Here is a 17,523-nt window from a genome sequence, read left to right on the forward strand (position 1 = left end):
CATAAACTGACTCATTTATTGAGTGCTCATTCTGCACAGACACTTGGGAGGAGTGACCTGAACTAATATTTGTATGTCTAGAGTAAGGGTGCTGAACTGCTACTATTTCCATTTTTATTACTGAGAAACTTAAAGCGTTTTGTGTTTTCTTTGACATTATCAATGGTTGTTATCTTACCTATTGGTATCTTTAAGATAGTTTCTCAGGAAAACAAATAGACAAATAATAGTGAGTTATAGACAAAAATGGCAGGAAATTATCAGTGGTTGTTGTACTGTATCTTGGTTTCTCCAAAGTGGTCTCTAGGGAAAACAAATTGAGCTATGCATGAGTGATCAATCAAATAATCATGGCTATTCTCAATGGTTGTTGTTGAAAACACATAGTAAAACAAACATACCTACATCTGAGCAACTTAAAGCTTAGAGAAATGACTGAGTGAAGAATACACCCCTGGTACATAAATTACAATCTGTTAATGTTAGTATTTTTTGCAATAAGGATGCAAAATTTATTTTTGTAGTGGAATAAAAAGTCCATAAAGGAGGCAGTTTCGGATGTTAACTTGTGGCTACTAGGGTATTTGAACATTTCGTTTTTCTCATGGTCACAGGAGGCAGTCATTGTGGGAGGTTTCAGTCATAGTCACTTGGCCTGTTGCTTTTGGGCCTAGGTGAGTCAGTACACTGCAGTGAAATCACATGGCTGAGGAAGTGAGGAAGCCTAAAAAGAGAGAGTAATAGTATGTTGCAGTCTATGAGGGTAGTGGAGAAGACAGGCGTCTTGGTCACTTTCTTGTTGAGACAAAATACCTGACACCTGCACCTGAAAGGAGGCGAAGCTCATTGTTTTGGATCACAGTTTGTAGAGGTTTGAGTCCAAGGCAGGGTAGCATGGCCAAGGGGCATAGCAGAAGGGGAGCCGCGTAAATCATGATGGCCAGGAATGAGGGAAAGTCAGACAGACAGACAGACAGACAGACAGAAAAGGGAACAGATGCGGGCAGGAGATAAAGCCTTGCAGGCCATGCCCCTAGCAGGTTGCTTCTACTGACCAGACCCCACCTCCTAACAGAAAGTCACCTATAAGCCCCATAATCCAGTCACTTTCCAGAAGCCCTGAGTTTGAGCACATGAGGCTCTGGGGAGACGTAGGTGGAAACGATAGCAAGAGAGAGCTGGAATAGTCAGCACTGTGGAAGAATGAGATAGATTTTGAGAAATGGGGCTTGGAAATCTGTTTCAGTGGTTAGATGTGTCAGGTGGCAGGAGGTGGGGTATGGCGTGTGCTCCAGGAAGGAAGCATGGTGTACAGAAACTGTGGGCGTCTGAGGCGAGGCTTAGTTGAATGGAAGTGCCAGGAAGAATGTTTTCTTCTTATTTTCCCTCATTTTGAAGACTTCATTTTTGGCACTGGTGAATCTGAGAGTGGAGGCCTGACAGTAATAAACTGCAGGAATTACTGGAGAATGTGGGACTAGAGAGTGGAGAATTAGAGATGAAGACAGAAAAGGAAGGCATGGGTGAAAAGGGAATGACGAGATTTAAAGAATGAGAAATAATTAAAAGAACTGCAGAATGCTTGGCTCTTCTCAGACTTCAAGGTGCTATCAGTCAATTCTGTTAACAGTTCGTAGAGAAGCCACCTTTGTGGACCTCCTTTGTGTTACTCTTCCTACGCAGGTCCTAGGAAACAAGAGCTCATGACTGAAATGGAGTTCATTTTTGTTTCCTGGTTCCAAGATTTCGGTGAAGTGGATCCAGTTGTTTCATGCCAGTTTTCTTCACTCTGAAGTAAAATGGTTAGAATTTTACTTGTTCTGTATGTGTACTCCAATGTACTCTACACTCAAAATATATCTAAAAGACTCTAAATTGGTGTTAGTGTGTATATCTCAATGTCCTCCCAAAACCTCATGCCCTCCTAGGTGGGGCTTTGGGGAGGTGAGTGGATCATGGGTATGTGATACAGGATTAGTTCACTTGGGGTTTCTACCTGGGTGTGATGTTGGAAGGTAAAGCCTGGCAGGTCAGTGGGGCATGGCCTGAAAAGGTATATCTCCCTCCCTCTCCCCCTGATTGCTTCTGCTTCTTACCCTCAGGTCAGGAACTGTTTTGCCTCTGCCCTGCTGTTCTTCCTTGCTGCTCTGCCTTGGAACCAACTGACTGTGGACTGAATGAATCCTCTACTGACTGTAAGCCAAAATAAACCTCTCCTACTTTCTTTAACGTGTGGATGTTGGGTATTCGGCCCAGCAAAGAGAAAGTATGCAAATTGGGCTGAGTAGATTTTGACCAGAGAGACTGTATCAGCAGATACCTCTTTTGGAGCTTTTGTTAGTGAACCAAGTGTCGGTCTAGGTCCAATCAAATAAAATGCTGCAATCAATAAATCATTATCACAGTTTATGCATACATTGTAGACACTTGGCTGAGAAAGTGTTGACAAAACTATGTCCAATTCTAGAAGTTTCAAGTGGGAATTTGCTTTTGCATTTTGCTTTCATAGGCAAGTAAGTGAAAAACTTCAGTAGATCCAAATTTCAGCTAAGAAAGCTTTAGAATTGTTATGTCAAAAACGCACATGGTAGTTTTTAGGAAATCATTTGTATATTGTTTGTATGGTGAATCTCCTTTTTTTTTTAACCTCCTACATTTCAGTAATTTAAAGTTCACACTGTCTTTTTGCCTTACGCTGACAAGCTGCTAGCTGGGTATAATTTATAAAGCCCTTCCCCCAATAATTTTCAAGTATATGACTGTTTAAATCAGGATTTTCTCAGGGGAGGCATTTTCTCATTTATGTCCTTCCCCTCTGTTTTTTTCTCTAAGTCTCCCTCATCCCATCTGGTCTTGTAATCCTGTAACAACTTTATCATTAGTTCATTGTTGAGCAAGCAGTGAAGAAGCTTCTTGAACCACACTTGACCACTTGGAAAGCATTGTACCCTGCCTTTCCCTTCTTTTGTAATGCTATGTACTTGTGTTCACTGGAAACATTCTGGGCTCTTTGTGCCAGGCAGTTTCCATCAGTATTGTTTGGTATATGAGTCCACTTGAAAACTTCGATGTAATTTCCTTTAAAAGTATAGAAGTTGCAGTTTTACTGAACTGTGACTTTTTTGTGTTAATATCTAATGATGTGTAAACACACAGTCAGAGAAAGCTGCAGTAGTTTAATGCATTTGGGAAAGTTTTATGAAAAGGAAAACACCTATGTGTTTCATGAAAACAGCATGAAGAAAATATTTTATCCAATTTTAGTACTTCATGTGAAAAATGCATTGCTTCTTTCCTAAGGCAGTGATGATAAACATTTAAAAGCTTTCATTGATAATGAACAGCCCCCTCCAGCACGCATGCCGTAGGTTGGCCACTAATATTTCTGCATGTTAAGTCCTGTTTTAAACTCTAATTTTATTTGTGTCTTAAGTATCTCCTTTTTATTGCTTTTTCAGTAGTCAATTTCCTAAACTGAAAACTGAGTAACTATATTTAGAGTTTATTCTTACTCATTCTTATATATGGATATGAATGAAAAATAATTCCTGGATATGTTTTTATTTGGGTCTGCTTTTATTTGACTCATAAAAAAATACAAATTAGAGGTCATAGCAGAATGTAATATTTACTACAATTTGAAAAATTGATCAAATGAAGTTATCATTTTACAATTTTGTCTGAAGAATATTTGTTTGATACAAAATAGACGTTAAGTGTGTTGGTTTATTGGACTGAAATTTTGAAGAGGAGTAGTAGAGTGAAAAAGAAATGGATTCATTTTAACTCTAGATGGCAGTTAAACACAACTAACAAAGACCAACTTTTTTGAAACACAAAAACAATAAAAGCATGCACACACATGGATGCACACACACTTTCTGCTCTACTTTCCACTTCATTATATTCTCAAAATGATGTCTTGGATTAATATTACTAAACAGACATGTATAAAATGCAATTACACACAAGCGACATAAATAATAGAAGCCTGTACTTGCAAGACGTTTTGGGGCCAGTAGTATGGCATGCACCTGTGCACAGTTTTATTGTACCTGTATTTTACTGTGTCAGTTTTAACTAGCATTTAGTTCAGTGCAGTTTCATTTCATGTACAGTTATCACCAACTGAAACCATTTGCTGTTGGGAAACATATATTTAATTTTGAAATGTTTAAATAAAATCAAAGCTCATGTTTGTGAAAAAATGTGTTCTATTAAAGTTCAGTTAGAAATCTCGCATAAGTATACATGCATGTACATTTGAGATTGTGTTCTCTTTTTGCTTTGCATTTAAAATATATTTTTACATGTATGTGTGACTACAGTATTGGTTTCTTGCTTTCTGGTGTACTAAAATTATGTTTGTAATTGTATTTATAAGGGAAAGGAACAGCTTGGCAGATCATACTTCTCATGAAATGGTCTCAGGTCTTTGAGAGGACTGTCATTTCAGTAGACATGTAGGATGGAACTGTCTCTTGTTTATGATTGCTGTGCATAGTGATAAGGTATCCTGCAAATACTAATACAAAAAGAATTTACAGGAGACCAAAAATCTAATCTAATTGTCATATGGCTTAGAAAAGGAGAGCATGTGATAGCTTTGAAGCATTTTTATGGTAGGTTATATGTGAAATAACTGATTTCTTTTGAAAGGTTTTGATTATAATTTCCTATCCTTAGCAATACTTATTCCTTACTATACTGTGAGTCTTTTGCTAAATAGCAAATTTTTCTATAGACCTCAGTTCATGCCTGGATTAAAGGACTTGCTCTCCCTCCTGTATGGACTTTGTGAAGTTGTTGTGAGGAATATTGCTCTCAAAGCACAAAGGTGTGGGGATACAAGGAAGCCTAGTGGAATCTGGGACCTCATTGAACACTGCTGATCTTGGAATGAATGTCTGTGTTTTGGGTTGGTTGTAGAATAAATGTTTGTGTGTCCCTTTGACGTTAGAATTACAATTTTTCCTGACTCCAAAGTCCTAAACCAAGTATTGATTCGTAACAGTTTCCTTCCTGATAAATACCTGTTTAAAATATTTAAATTGGCATAAGTATAAATGTTTTTCTTTTTTAAAACATTCATGATGGGGTCACAAGTCATATGTAACAGGCAGCTATGAAACTGGTGGCACATACATGACTATTCCATCAGATGGTATAAGCTGCGTGTACATGTCATGTGTGTACCACCAGTGATTTGAGCTGGAAGGAACATATTAAAAAAGCAACATAAGACTTAAGTGATTTAGTGAAACCCTAACTCAAAATTTTAAAAAATTTCTAACAAAGGGCTGGGAATGTAAGTCAATGAAGAGACTCTGAATTCAATCCTCCATAATGCAAAAAGCAAATAACAAGCAAACAAAAACCCTATAAGAGTTTAGCCATTTATTTTAGAAAAGATTCTAACATTTTAAAACTATAAGTAGAATTCCTGCTTATCTCCATTAGTTTGCTGCTTGTTAGAATAAAAGGTACTAGACCTGCTGATTTTCAGGTGAAAAAAAGAAATCTGAATTTTGTTTTGTTTTGTTTTTGTTTTTGTTTTTTGTTTTTTCTCTGGTACCGGGAACCGAACTCACGACCTTGTGCTTGCCAGGCAGGCGCTTTTGCCGCTGAGCTAAATCCCCAGCCCCTAAGAAATCTGAATTTTCATGGGAAATCATCTTATTGCATAGCATTACCAACTAATTACAAAGCAAAAATTAAAATATACCAGTGGACTGGTTCTTTGCACATTTTAAGCTGTAACATTTTAAAATTTTACTCAATTTCTAACATACCACTATATGATAAACTTGATTTCTTAAAATGTTTATGTTTGTGATTCAATTATACTTCTTTGAGTTTATACTTCAGTTATCTTAAAATCAAATCAGGATATTTCTGCAGTTCTTCAGTTTCATATCTACTATCAGTGTCTTGAGTAATATCTATGGACAGCTCATCACATCATCTTCATTTAGATTCTTCCAAGTTTCATTTTTTTTCAAAAGTGATCCAGATAATTTATTTTTAAAATTAATTTTATTGGTACACTTTAGAAATATATAATGATAACATTCATCATATGGAATTTGTATCTGTACATGATATATCTTGATTCTTTTTTTCCCCTTTCACTCCCCTCCCTTCAACCCCTCTTCCACTCCTTATTTATAAAAGCTTTAGTACTGTTTTTTCTTTCTATTCTTTTTCCCTTCCTTCCTTTCCCCATCTCCCCTCACTAGTTCCCCTTCTCATTTGAAGATTTTCTTAGTATTTCACAATATCTATTATACATTTTAGTTGTTTGTTATTTACACTTTTGGTTCCTCATACCAGAGAAACCATGCAATATTTGCAAATAGTGTATCCAATTTATTTAAGAGTATGGTCTGAAGGTGCATCCATTTACTTAGAAATATTTCAAGGTTATCCTTCTTTATGGTAGAGTAGTACTCCACTGTATAAAAACCCCCCACATTTTCTTTATCCATTCATTGGTTGATAGGACTTTAGGTTGTTTTCAAGAGTTAGCTATCCCAAATTGTGCTGCCATAAACATAGGTGTGCATATATCACTGTGGTATGATGCTTTTAATTTTTTTTGAAAGATATCAAGGGGAATAGCTGGGTTGAATGGGACCTCTAATCCTAGTTTTTTGAGGAATCTCCTCACTGACTTCCACAGTGGTTGCACTAGTCTACACTCACCCAACAGTGGAGAAGGGTTCCTTTTCCCCCACAGCCCCTTTTGCCCCAAAGCCCCTCCAGCATTTGTTACTGGTTGATTTCTTGGTAATAGCCATTCTTTCTGGAGTGAGATGGGATCTCAGTGTTTAGTTTGCATTTCTTGAATGACCAGTGACGTTGAACATTTTTTCATGTATTTATTTGTGGTCTCTATTTTTTAATCTGAGAAGTGTCTATTCATTTCAGGTGCCCATTTTTGGACTGGATCTTTAAATTTGGGGTCTGAACTAATTTAAAGACAACAATATGCAATAAAACAACTATTGGTGACTTCCTACCATCTTGTCTAGTGAAACACTGTATCATTTCTAATGGGTTTTTTTGTTTTTATTTTTTATTCTCTTTGTTTGTTCAATCTTGTATTCTTACATCTGGTAACCTGAGAGGCTTCACTGACAATAACAATATATGATATAATAGCCACTGTTAATTCCTATCATTTTGTTCTGAGACTCTATTATTTTTATCGTTTTTGATTTGTTTTGTTTTTGTCTGTGTTGTCAGTATTTTGCTATTGTTCTTTTTTATTATTCTCTTTAAAATAAAGAAATTATTTTGAGCGTCTGATTTTTTTAAGTTCTTTATACATTCTAGATATTAGTCCTTTGTATGAGGAATAGCTGGAAAAAATTTTTCCCACTCTGAGCGTTGTCTCTTCATTCTGTTGGTAATTTCCTTAGCAGTGTAAAAGCTTTTTAGTAGGATAAGATTGCACTTGTTGATTCTTTGTGATATTTCTTGTGTGGTTGGCATTTTGTTCATAAAGTGTTTGACTACACCTGTGTCTTCAAGAGTTCTACCTATTGTATCTTCCAGCAGATTTAATGTTTCTGTTTTAATATGTAGGTCTTTGATCCATTTTGATTTTAGTATAGTGCTTGTGAGAGACATGTGTGAAGTCTAAGCTTTGACGTGTGGAACACCAGTTTTTCCAGCACTATTTTTTAAAGAGGCTGTCTTTCTTCCAGTGAAGGTGTTTAGCTACTTTGTCAAAGATAAGGTGGCTGAATGTGTTTTGAGTTGTTTCTGCATTTTGTAGTCTGTTTCATGAATCCTTGGGTCTGTTTTTTTTTCCAGAACCATGCTGTTTCTATCACAGTAGCTTTGTAGTATAATTTCATTAGGGATTGTGATGCCCCCTCCCTTGACTTTGTTATCTGTGTACAGGAAAGCTATTAATTTTTGAGTGTTGAATTCATATCAGTTATGCTACTGAATTTGGTAATTAAATCTAGAAGTCTTTTCATGGAATTTTTGGGATCTTCTACGTAGAGTATCATGTCATCTACAAATAATGATAATTTAACTTCTTCATTTCCTATCCTTATTCCTTTTATTTCTTTGTCTTGTCTAATTGCTCTGGCTAATGTCTCCAGAACTATATTGAATAAGAGTGGGGATAGTGGACATCTTTGTCTTGTTCCTGACTTTACAGTGAAGGCTTACAGTTTTTGTACATTTTGTATGATATTGGCTGTTTGTCATAAATGGCTTTCAAGACTATCTATTCCAATTTTCTATAGGATTTTTATCAGGAATGAGCATTGGACTTAGTCAAATGCTTTTTCTGCATCTATTAAGACAATCATGTGTGTTTTGTCTTTGGCTCTGTTGATGTGGTGTATTACATTTGTTGATTTGCATATGTTGAACCATCCCTGTATACCTGAGATGGATCCTGCTTGGTTATTGTATATAATCTTGATGATTTGCTGCATTCTGTTTGCTGGTATCTTATTGAGGATTTTTGCATCTCTGATCATTAGGAAGACTGGCCTATTGTTCTCTTCTTAGGTTGAACCCTTCTCTGCTTTTGGTATCGGGGTAATTCTTGCTTCCAGGAATCAATTTGGGAATATTGCTTCCCTTTCAGTTTCATTAAACAGTTTGCAAAGTAGTGGCATTAGTTTTCCTCTGAATTTCTTGTATAATTCAGCAGTGTATCTGTCAAGACCTGAGCTTTTCAAGTTTTTAATTATATCTTTAATTTCTTTGATTGATACAGAGTTATGTAGAATTTTTTTTATATTCTTGAGTCAGATTTGATAATCCCTATATATCCAAGAATCTGTCCATTTCTTCTATTTTTTTACATCTTCTTAGAGTACAGGTTTGGTAAGTACATATTAAGGATCTTCTAGATTTCTGTAGGATTTGTTGTGATTTCACCCTTTGCATTTCTAATTGCATGGATTTGAGTCTTTGCTTTCCTTTTTTAGATAAGTTTCCCTAAGGGTTTGTTTGTTTTATTTAATCTTTCAAAGAACCATCTCTTTGATTCATTGATTCTTCATATTGTTTTCTTAGTGTCAGTTGCATTAATATCTGCTCTGATCTTTATATTTTCCTCCATGAGCTTTGGGCTTGACTTGCTCTTTTTTTTCTAGAATCTTGGAGTGCTGGTTTGGTCATGAATTCCTTCAAGTGTTCTTTACCATGTTAAGTATCTTGTTTCTCCATCAATTTTGAAAGAGAACCTTGAGGAATACATTTATGTGTATTGGAAATATTTTTTTAGGGCTTGAAATAATTCATTGCAAGTTCTCCTTCACTTAAACGTTTACGTTGAAGTCTGCTGTGATTCTCATGGGTTTCACTTTATGTGATTTTTTTCTTTTCTCTAGCAGCTTTTATTTATTTTATTTTAGTGAGAGAGAAGGAAACATGAACATAACAATGAAACAGAGTTTCAAAACAGGTTAAGAGTTACAATAGTTGATACATTGCATATTATTGTCTTCCTAGTAGTTATTCAGAGTAGAAGATATAGGCATGATATCTTGTCTATACAATATTAGCACAAAACTTTCTTTTTAATGAACTAAGAGAAACTAGCTGTATAACATTAGCTATATTGTGTATTCATATATTTTTTTCCTTTTTCCTCTTTCTTCATTTCCCCTTCCCCCATGACAGTTTTTCTTTTCTTTTGAACAGTTTCTTCCCAATTGACAATATCTGTTGTACACTTCAGATCTTATTTACTTGTTCATTTTTTCACACCATTGAGACAATTCATTGTTTACACATACGGGTCTGATTTATTTCTGAGTATGGTCTCAAGTTGCATCCATTACCTATAAAAGACTCCATTTTATCCTTCTTTATGGCTCAGTAGCACTCCATTATATATAAAAAAAAAACTACATCTTTTCTATCCATTCTTTGGTGGATCAGCATTTGGGTTGTTTCCAAGATTTAGCTATTACAAATTGTGCTGCTATAAACACGGGTGCACATATATTGCTCTGGTATGATGTTTTTAATTCTTCTGGGAAGACACCCAGAAGGGGAATAGCTGGTTCAAATGGGACCTCCAATCAGAGTTTTTAAAGGAATCTCCACACTGATTTCCACAGTGGTTATACCATTCTACATTCACACCAACAGTGGAGAAGGGTTCTTTTTTCTCCACAGCCCCTGTAGCATTTGTTATCAGTTGATTTTTTTGATGATAGCCATTCTTTCTGGAGTGAGATGGAATCTCAGTGTTGTTTTAATCTGCATCTCTCAAATGACCAATGATGTTGAACCTTTTTTCATGTATGTATTTGCCAATTGTATTTCCTCAGAAGAAATTTTCTTGAGAAGTGCCTGTTCATCTCCAATGTCCACTTTTGGACTGGGTCTTTGAATTTTGGCGGTCTGATTTTTTTCAATTCTTTACATGTTGTGGATATAAGTCCTCTGTGGGACAGCTGGCTGTAATTTTTCCCCACTCTGGGTTGTCTTTTTATTTTGTTGGTTATTTCTTTTGTTGTGCAAAAGCTTTATAGTAAGGTGAGATCCTATGTGCTGATTCTTTGTACTATTCCCTTGCAGTCTGGTTTTTGTTCATGAACTGTCTGCCTATGCCTATGTCTTCAAGATTTCTACCTATTTTCTCTTCCAGTACACTTAGTGTTTCTGATTTAATATTTATATCATTGATCCATTTTGACTTTAGTTTAGTGCATTGTGATAGACATGGGTCTAGTTTTAGTCTTTGGCATATGGAGAGCCAGTTTTTCCAGCACCATTTATTAAAGAGGCTATCTTTCTTCCAGTGAACATGTTTGGCCCTTTGTTAAAGATAAGGTAGGTGAGTGTGTTTGTGGTTGTGGCTGCATCTTCTAATCTGTCCCACTGATCCTCAGGTCTCTCATTTTGTCAGTACCATGCTGATTTTATCACAGTGGCTTTGCAGTGTGATTTCAGGTCTGGGATTGTAATCCCCCTGATTTACCTTTGTTGTCCAGAGTTGCTTTTGCTATTCTAGGTCTTTTTTGGTTCCATATGAATTTCAGGAATGTTTTCTGTAGGTATGCTAATGGTATTTTCATTGGGATTGCATTAAGTCTGCATAGCAGTTTTGGGAGTATAGCCATTTTTGCTATTTTGGTTCTTCCTATCCAAGAGCAAGGAATATATTTCCATTTTCTGATATCCTCCTAAATCTCCTTTTTTAGGGTACTGTAATTTTCACTGTACAGATCTTTACATCCTTTGTTAGATTAATTCCTAAGTGTTTCATTTTTTGGATGATATTATGACGGGTGTATATTCCCTGATTTCTCTCTCTGTGAGTTTATTGCTTGTGTACAGGAAGGCTATTGACTTTTTAAGTGTTAACTTTGTATCTCATCTAGCAGCTTTTAATATTCTGTTCTTGTGTTAATATTTCTGGAATCTTGACCGTTACATGCCTCATTGTAGGTTTTTTCTGACCATGAGTATCTGAGGTTCTATATACCTTACTTATCTGTAATATGAAATTTTTTACATGCTTGAAACTTTTTCGGTATTACTACTGTGAACAGGTTTTTTAATGCCCTTTCAGCTATCTTTTAACTTTTCATTGATTCCAGTTAATCTTGTATTATTCTTCTTTGCATCATTTAGCAGGTTTTAGATTGATATTTCATGTTCCTTTGCTATTTTTTTATTTTAGAGAGAAGTTAAAAAAATAACAACAGCATAGACAAAAACAAAACAGCACAAAAACAATGGAAATGATACAGAGTTTCAAAACAAAATGATAAGAATTAACAATGGTTATTATATCTTGTTATCTTTAATGAAGATTGCTCAGATTACCATATGTAAGAATGCAAGATTGATCAAACTATTAGAGAATAAAAAATAATAAAAAAAATTAGAAATGATACAGAGCTTCACTAAACAAGATGTTAACTTTTGCAAATGGGAAGGGGACCAAAACTTGGAGGGAAGAGGGGGAGAGGGGAAGAGGATGTGAAAAGAATTAAGATGTGCATGTACTAACTCCCTACAATGAAAGTAATTCTTATGTATTGCAAATATGTATTAATAAAGTACATGTAAATGTAGTTAAAAAAATAGTAAGAGTTCTCTAGTGGTTATTATATTGCATATTGTTGTCTTCAAATTAGTTGTTCAGATTACCAAATATAAGCATGGAAAATTAGTCAAAAAATTTAAGCATTAATTGTTCCTCTCAATAAACCAATAGACATCAGCAGTACAATTATCCCAGCTATCCATATATGTATATATTTTTTCCCTCCTTCTTTCTTTTCCTACTTTCCTTCATCCAAGTTGTTCTTTCCCTTTGAGCAATTTCTTTCTCTTTCACAATATCTGTTGTATCTTTTGGGTTTTATGTACTGTTTCAGGTTCTTACCCTAGGGAAACAAGAAGATGTTTACACATGTGGGTCTGATTTATTTCACCTAAGAGTATGGTCTCAAGTTGTATCTATTTACCTATAAAAGCCTCGAGTTTATCTTTCTTTATAGCTGAGTAATACTCCACTGTATAAAAATACCACATCTTTTTTATCCAGTCCTCTGTTGATGGGCATTTGGGTTGTTTCCAAGATTTAGCTAAATTTAGCAGCACAAATTGTGCTGCTAAAAATGGGTGGACATATCTCATTGTGGTATGATGTTTTTAATTCTTCTGGAAAAATACCCAGAACAAGAATAGCTGGGTTAAGTGGGATTTCTAATCCTAGTTTTGTGAGGAATCTCCACATTGATTTCCACAGTGGTTTCACCAGTCTGCATTGCCACCAGCAGTAAAGAAGGGTTCCTTTTTCCCCACAGCCCTTCCAGAATTTGTTGTTGGTTGATTTCTTAATGGTAGCCATTCTTTCTGGGATGAGATAGAATCTCAGTGTTGTTTTAATTTGCATTTCTCGAATGACCAATGATGTTGAACATTTTTTCATATATTTATTTTCCATTTGTCTTTCTTCATCTGAGAAGTGTGTATTCATGTCAGATGCCCATTTTTTGATTGGGTCTTTGAATTTTGGGGGCCTGAGTTTTTAAAAATTATTTATATGTTTTAGGTAGAAGTCCTTTGTCTGAGGGACAGTTGGCTAAAATTTTTGCCCAATTTATAGGTTTTCTTTTCACTCTGTTGGTGATTTCTTTTGATGTGCAAAAAAAAAAAAATAAGATGAGATCCTAGTTACTAATTCTTGAAGTATTTCCTGTGCAGTTTTGTTTTTGTTCATGAAAGTTCTGCATACCCCTATGTCTTCAGGATTTCTACTACTTTCTCTTCCAGTAGATTTAGTGCTTCTATTTTAATATTTAGATTTTTAATCCATTTGACTTTTATTCAGTTCATGGTGATAGACATGGGTTTAGTTTTAGTCTTTGGCATGTGCAAAGCTAGTTTCTCCAGCACCACTTATTAAAGAGGGTATCTTTCTTCCAGTGGACATTTTTGTTCCCTTTGTCAAAGATAAGGTGGCTGAGTGTATGTGTATGTAGCTGTGTCTGAATCTTCTAATCTGTTCCATTGATTCTCAGGTCTTTTTTTTTTTTTTTTTTTTTTTTGCCAGTACTATGCTGATTTTGTCACAGTAGCTTTGTAGTATCAAGTCAAGATTTTGATGCTTCCTGCCTTGCCTTTGTTGTCCAAGATTGCTTTTGCTATTCTAGGTCTCTTCTGGTTCCAGAAGAATTTTAGGAATGTTTTCTGTAGATCTAGGCGGTATTCTAATGGTATTTTGATTGGGATTAAGTAGGATTCATACCAGGAATGCAGGGATGGTTCAATATATGCAAATCAATAAATGCAATAAACCATATCAACAGAGCAAAAGACAGAAATCCCATGATCATCTCAATAGACACAGAAAAAGCTTTTGATAAAGTCCAGCACTCATCCATGATAAAAACCCTACAGAAATCTGGAATAGATGGTCTTTACTTCAGTCCACTACAGACCATCTATTCTGATTTTCTGTAGGGTTTCTATCATGAATGAGTGTTGGATTTTATCAAGTCCCTTGCTATTTTTAAGAAGTCTTTCATTTGATGATCACCAACTTCAACCCTGTGTTTGAGATCTCATAGTCTATCCTCATATTAGTTCATTTTGCTGTGTATACTTTAAATAGAATTTTTGATCTCCTGAATATGTGTTTGAATATGTCTTATGGCATCTAGTTCTTTCCTGTGTTGGGCATTTATGGTTTCCTTCTCTTTCCTAAGTTCCTGTATTTTTTTTTTTAATGTGTATCTTCTCTAGTTTCACTATTTCCTTCACTATGGCCAACATTGCCTTCATTAGCTGTGTAATTATTTCTATTTTGGCTTTGTGAAGAGACTTGTCTCTTTTTTTACTTCTGCTACTACCACTTCAGAGAGTTCAGCTGGGTGGCTTTTAATTTCTCCACCTCAACACCCCCTGGATTTTCTTGGGCAAGTTGGGGGTGTTGGGTTGCATCTTGCTTCCATGTTTTGTCATTTTCTTTGTTGTTGTTGTTTATTGGTTTTCTACATTTAATTGTAAATTGCTTAAGTTATGTAGTTTTTAAAAATTAGTATCAGGACCTTTTAAAGAAATAATTACTTTTCAAAAATGTCCTGCAGGGGTAGCTGACTTTTGTTTTTGAGTCTGTCCCAGGATCTTGTCTCTTCTCCTTATTAGGGATGAAAGGTTGCAGCCTGTTTGGCCTACCACTGAGTTGTTTAGTACTTGGCAGTAGTATTCTTCATGACCCCTAGACATCTAGGTATTAGCATACAAAGAAGATCAGTTGATCACAGCAAACATGTTACCTTGGCTAAAGTAGCACAGTCAGTAATAACAATAGCATCAAACACAAACTGGAAAATGATGAACTTGTGTTGGTTAATGATTTGCTAGTTTTAACCCTAAGTACAAGATTTATAGTTAGACAATAATATCTAAGAGAAATCATAAAATTATATATATTAAATTTTCATACAATAGAGCAATTTTTCCCAAAGGGGAGAAAATTTAAAAGGAAGAGGAAAAAATAGTGAAATACAAGAGGAAAAAAAGATTTTAGCAAGGCTGAAGAACATAGGAAGATTTCCCAAGGCTTAGGAAACTGGTGAAGAACACAGGAGAAAGGAAGGAAGGAGCAAACAAAAACAAGGGGAAAAAACCCTAAAATACTCAGAACAATGTTCACACTTACAAAAAAACAAAAACAAGCAATCAAAAACGTACAAAAATTTAAAAAACTACAATTAATGTTTTAAAAAAAACCCACAACTTTCTCTGTGATTTTAAGCCAGTGGTTGTTTTCTGGGGTATAAAATTTTATGGATGAGAAGTTGCTGCCAATTTGTCCTACCCTCTGATTCTTTCGTACTGGCCTATAATATTATGATGTTAGGCAACCTCAGGCTTAGCATACAAGGAAGAGCAGCTGTGTCACCTTGGCTAAAGTAGTAGAATTTTTGGCTAAAGTAGTATAATAGTAGCATCAAGCACAGCCTAGAAAATGACAAACTGTGGTAATTATTAATCTGCCACTTTTAACAATATAAACAATGTTTGTATTAATATAATAAAATCTAATTCCAGAAAATTATATAAAATAAATATCCACTCAATAGAGTGATTTTACTCTCAGGGGAGAAAATTGAAAGGGGCAAGTGGAAAAAAGAAAGCTATAGAAGAAGAGATAAAAATTAGAAGCAAGGCTAAAGGACAAAGGCAATCTTTGAGAAAATAGTGAAAAAGATAGGAGGGAAGGAAAATAGGAAGAAACACAAGAACAGAACAAGACAGAAAAAAACCCCTAGAAACAGTATTCACACTCATATAAAAATAAAGACAAGCAATAAAGAAAAAAAAAGTAAGGAGTGAAAAAAACATTCACTTCAGGTCATGTCTCTATTGTCACTGATAAAGGGGCCAGAAAGACCCCAGATTAGTGCTGGTTGATTTCAGCAAGCCTGCAGTAGAATTACAGTGGGCTGGTCAATATTCCCAGTGAACCTTCACAATCTACTAAAATTCAGGCTGATCCTGGTTTCTGGCTGTGAAGCAGGGACCCAAGTTGTTCAGCCCAAAACACTCTGGGTGGCTTTTGCCAGCTTGAACTCCATTCCCCAACACTGGGTGTCTCTCATGTCTACATCTCACCCTGACACTGGGAGCCCCAAGATGGAGCTAAACTATGGCTGCTCTGAGTCCCAGGTTCAGCTGACCACTTTCCAAAATTGTGACCAGCCAGTTGCCCTCTCCTAGGGAGAAGTACTGATTGACAGTAACATTACTGATACACCTACACGTTCAGTGGATCTCACTTTCAGGGAAAGTCCAGGCCATTTAGGTTGATACTCCAGGTCTTCCATGACATAGAACTCATTGTCCTTCTCCAACAAGGTTCATCTCATATTGTAAGATGAAAATTTTGTTTTTGCATGGCTTTCTTCAACATTCTTATAGACAAAATGTCCTTTATTATCTATTTGTTCTTTAAGATTATTCATCTTTATAGTATTTACTTTTTAATGCTGCTGGGGATGGATCCTGGAACTTTCATGTGCTGGGCAAGTGACCTGCTACTACGGAGCTGTATCCCTACCTCGTATCCATCTGTGTGTGTGTGTGTGTGTGTGTGTGTGTGTGTGTGTGTGTGTGTAGTGCTGGGTTTCAAACCCACAGCCTTGTGCATGCAAGGTGTTCTTATCTATCTTTTAAGGCCCAGCTAAGTATTATGTCCTTGAAACTTTTCATCTGAACTCCTGTGACACTTTTGTTAATAATACTAATCTATTCAGACCCAGTGATAAATTGCCATTTATTGTTAATACACTTTCAGGTCCATGTATACGTGTGTGTGTGTGTGTGTGTGTGTGTATATATAAATGTACACATGTGAAAATATCATTATTTTTCATCATTTTGGTTTATTATACAGCTTAAATATGTAGAGATAGGCATATAAAATATGCTTACCAGTAAATCTTCAAATGGTTGTAATAGTTCTGTTCTCTTGTATTCTACTACATAGTTAAAAGTCTGGCTTAACATTAAAAGCTGAACTGGCCCCAGTCCACCCCTAGAAACTAGGGTATACACTCCTTCAATCTAAGAGCACTCCATCGGCTAGAAGGCTACTGACAAAAGTCCTTGAAGATCATCTAGGCAAATAAAAAATATTAAGTCAAAATTAGAATAAGAATGATACAAGTTTTAGTTACCGAAAGCCCTCAGTGGATACACTAATGCTCAAGAGGTCGGCATCTGTCTTTCTACATGGTAAAGGAAAACCATCCTCCCCAAGGCCTTTGGGAATGTTGGCTATTTTTTGTCTTCCTGTTGATTTCTCTTATAAGGTAAGACATAGCTCCTGTCTTCATTCTGTACCCATCATATTTAGCATCTCAGGGAGAGGTTCTGTTTCACTAAATGAAGAACAGACCTGGAATAAATGGTCACAGTTGCAAGACTATCAGAACCATGCAGTTCACCTTACTAATAAAATTTAACCAGTCAGAAACCATTTCCAGGAGAAAGGCGTCTCCTGAGCATTGA

General features: G+C 35.6%; 1 protein-coding gene across 1 annotated transcript in view; it reads right to left on the reverse strand.

Annotated features, from left to right (window-relative positions):
- Positions 1–1,687: 1,687 nt before the first annotated feature.
- Positions 1,688–17,523, reverse strand: part of LOC102026463 (receptor-type tyrosine-protein phosphatase gamma-like) — a 62,979-nt gene continuing 47,143 nt past the window's right edge. Inside the window, exon 3 of the mRNA XM_013506945.1 lies at positions 1,688–1,789. Coding sequence (XP_013362399.1) covers positions 1,720–1,789 — 70 coding nt within the window. The 3' untranslated portion in view covers positions 1,688–1,719. The remainder of the gene's footprint in view (positions 1,790–17,523) is intronic.

The sequence above is a fragment of the Chinchilla lanigera genome, unplaced genomic scaffold (assembly GCF_000276665.1).
Source record: "Chinchilla lanigera isolate Chin_1 unplaced genomic scaffold, ChiLan1.0 scaffold00116, whole genome shotgun sequence".
In the NCBI taxonomy this organism is placed as follows: domain Eukaryota; kingdom Metazoa; phylum Chordata; class Mammalia; order Rodentia; family Chinchillidae; genus Chinchilla; species Chinchilla lanigera.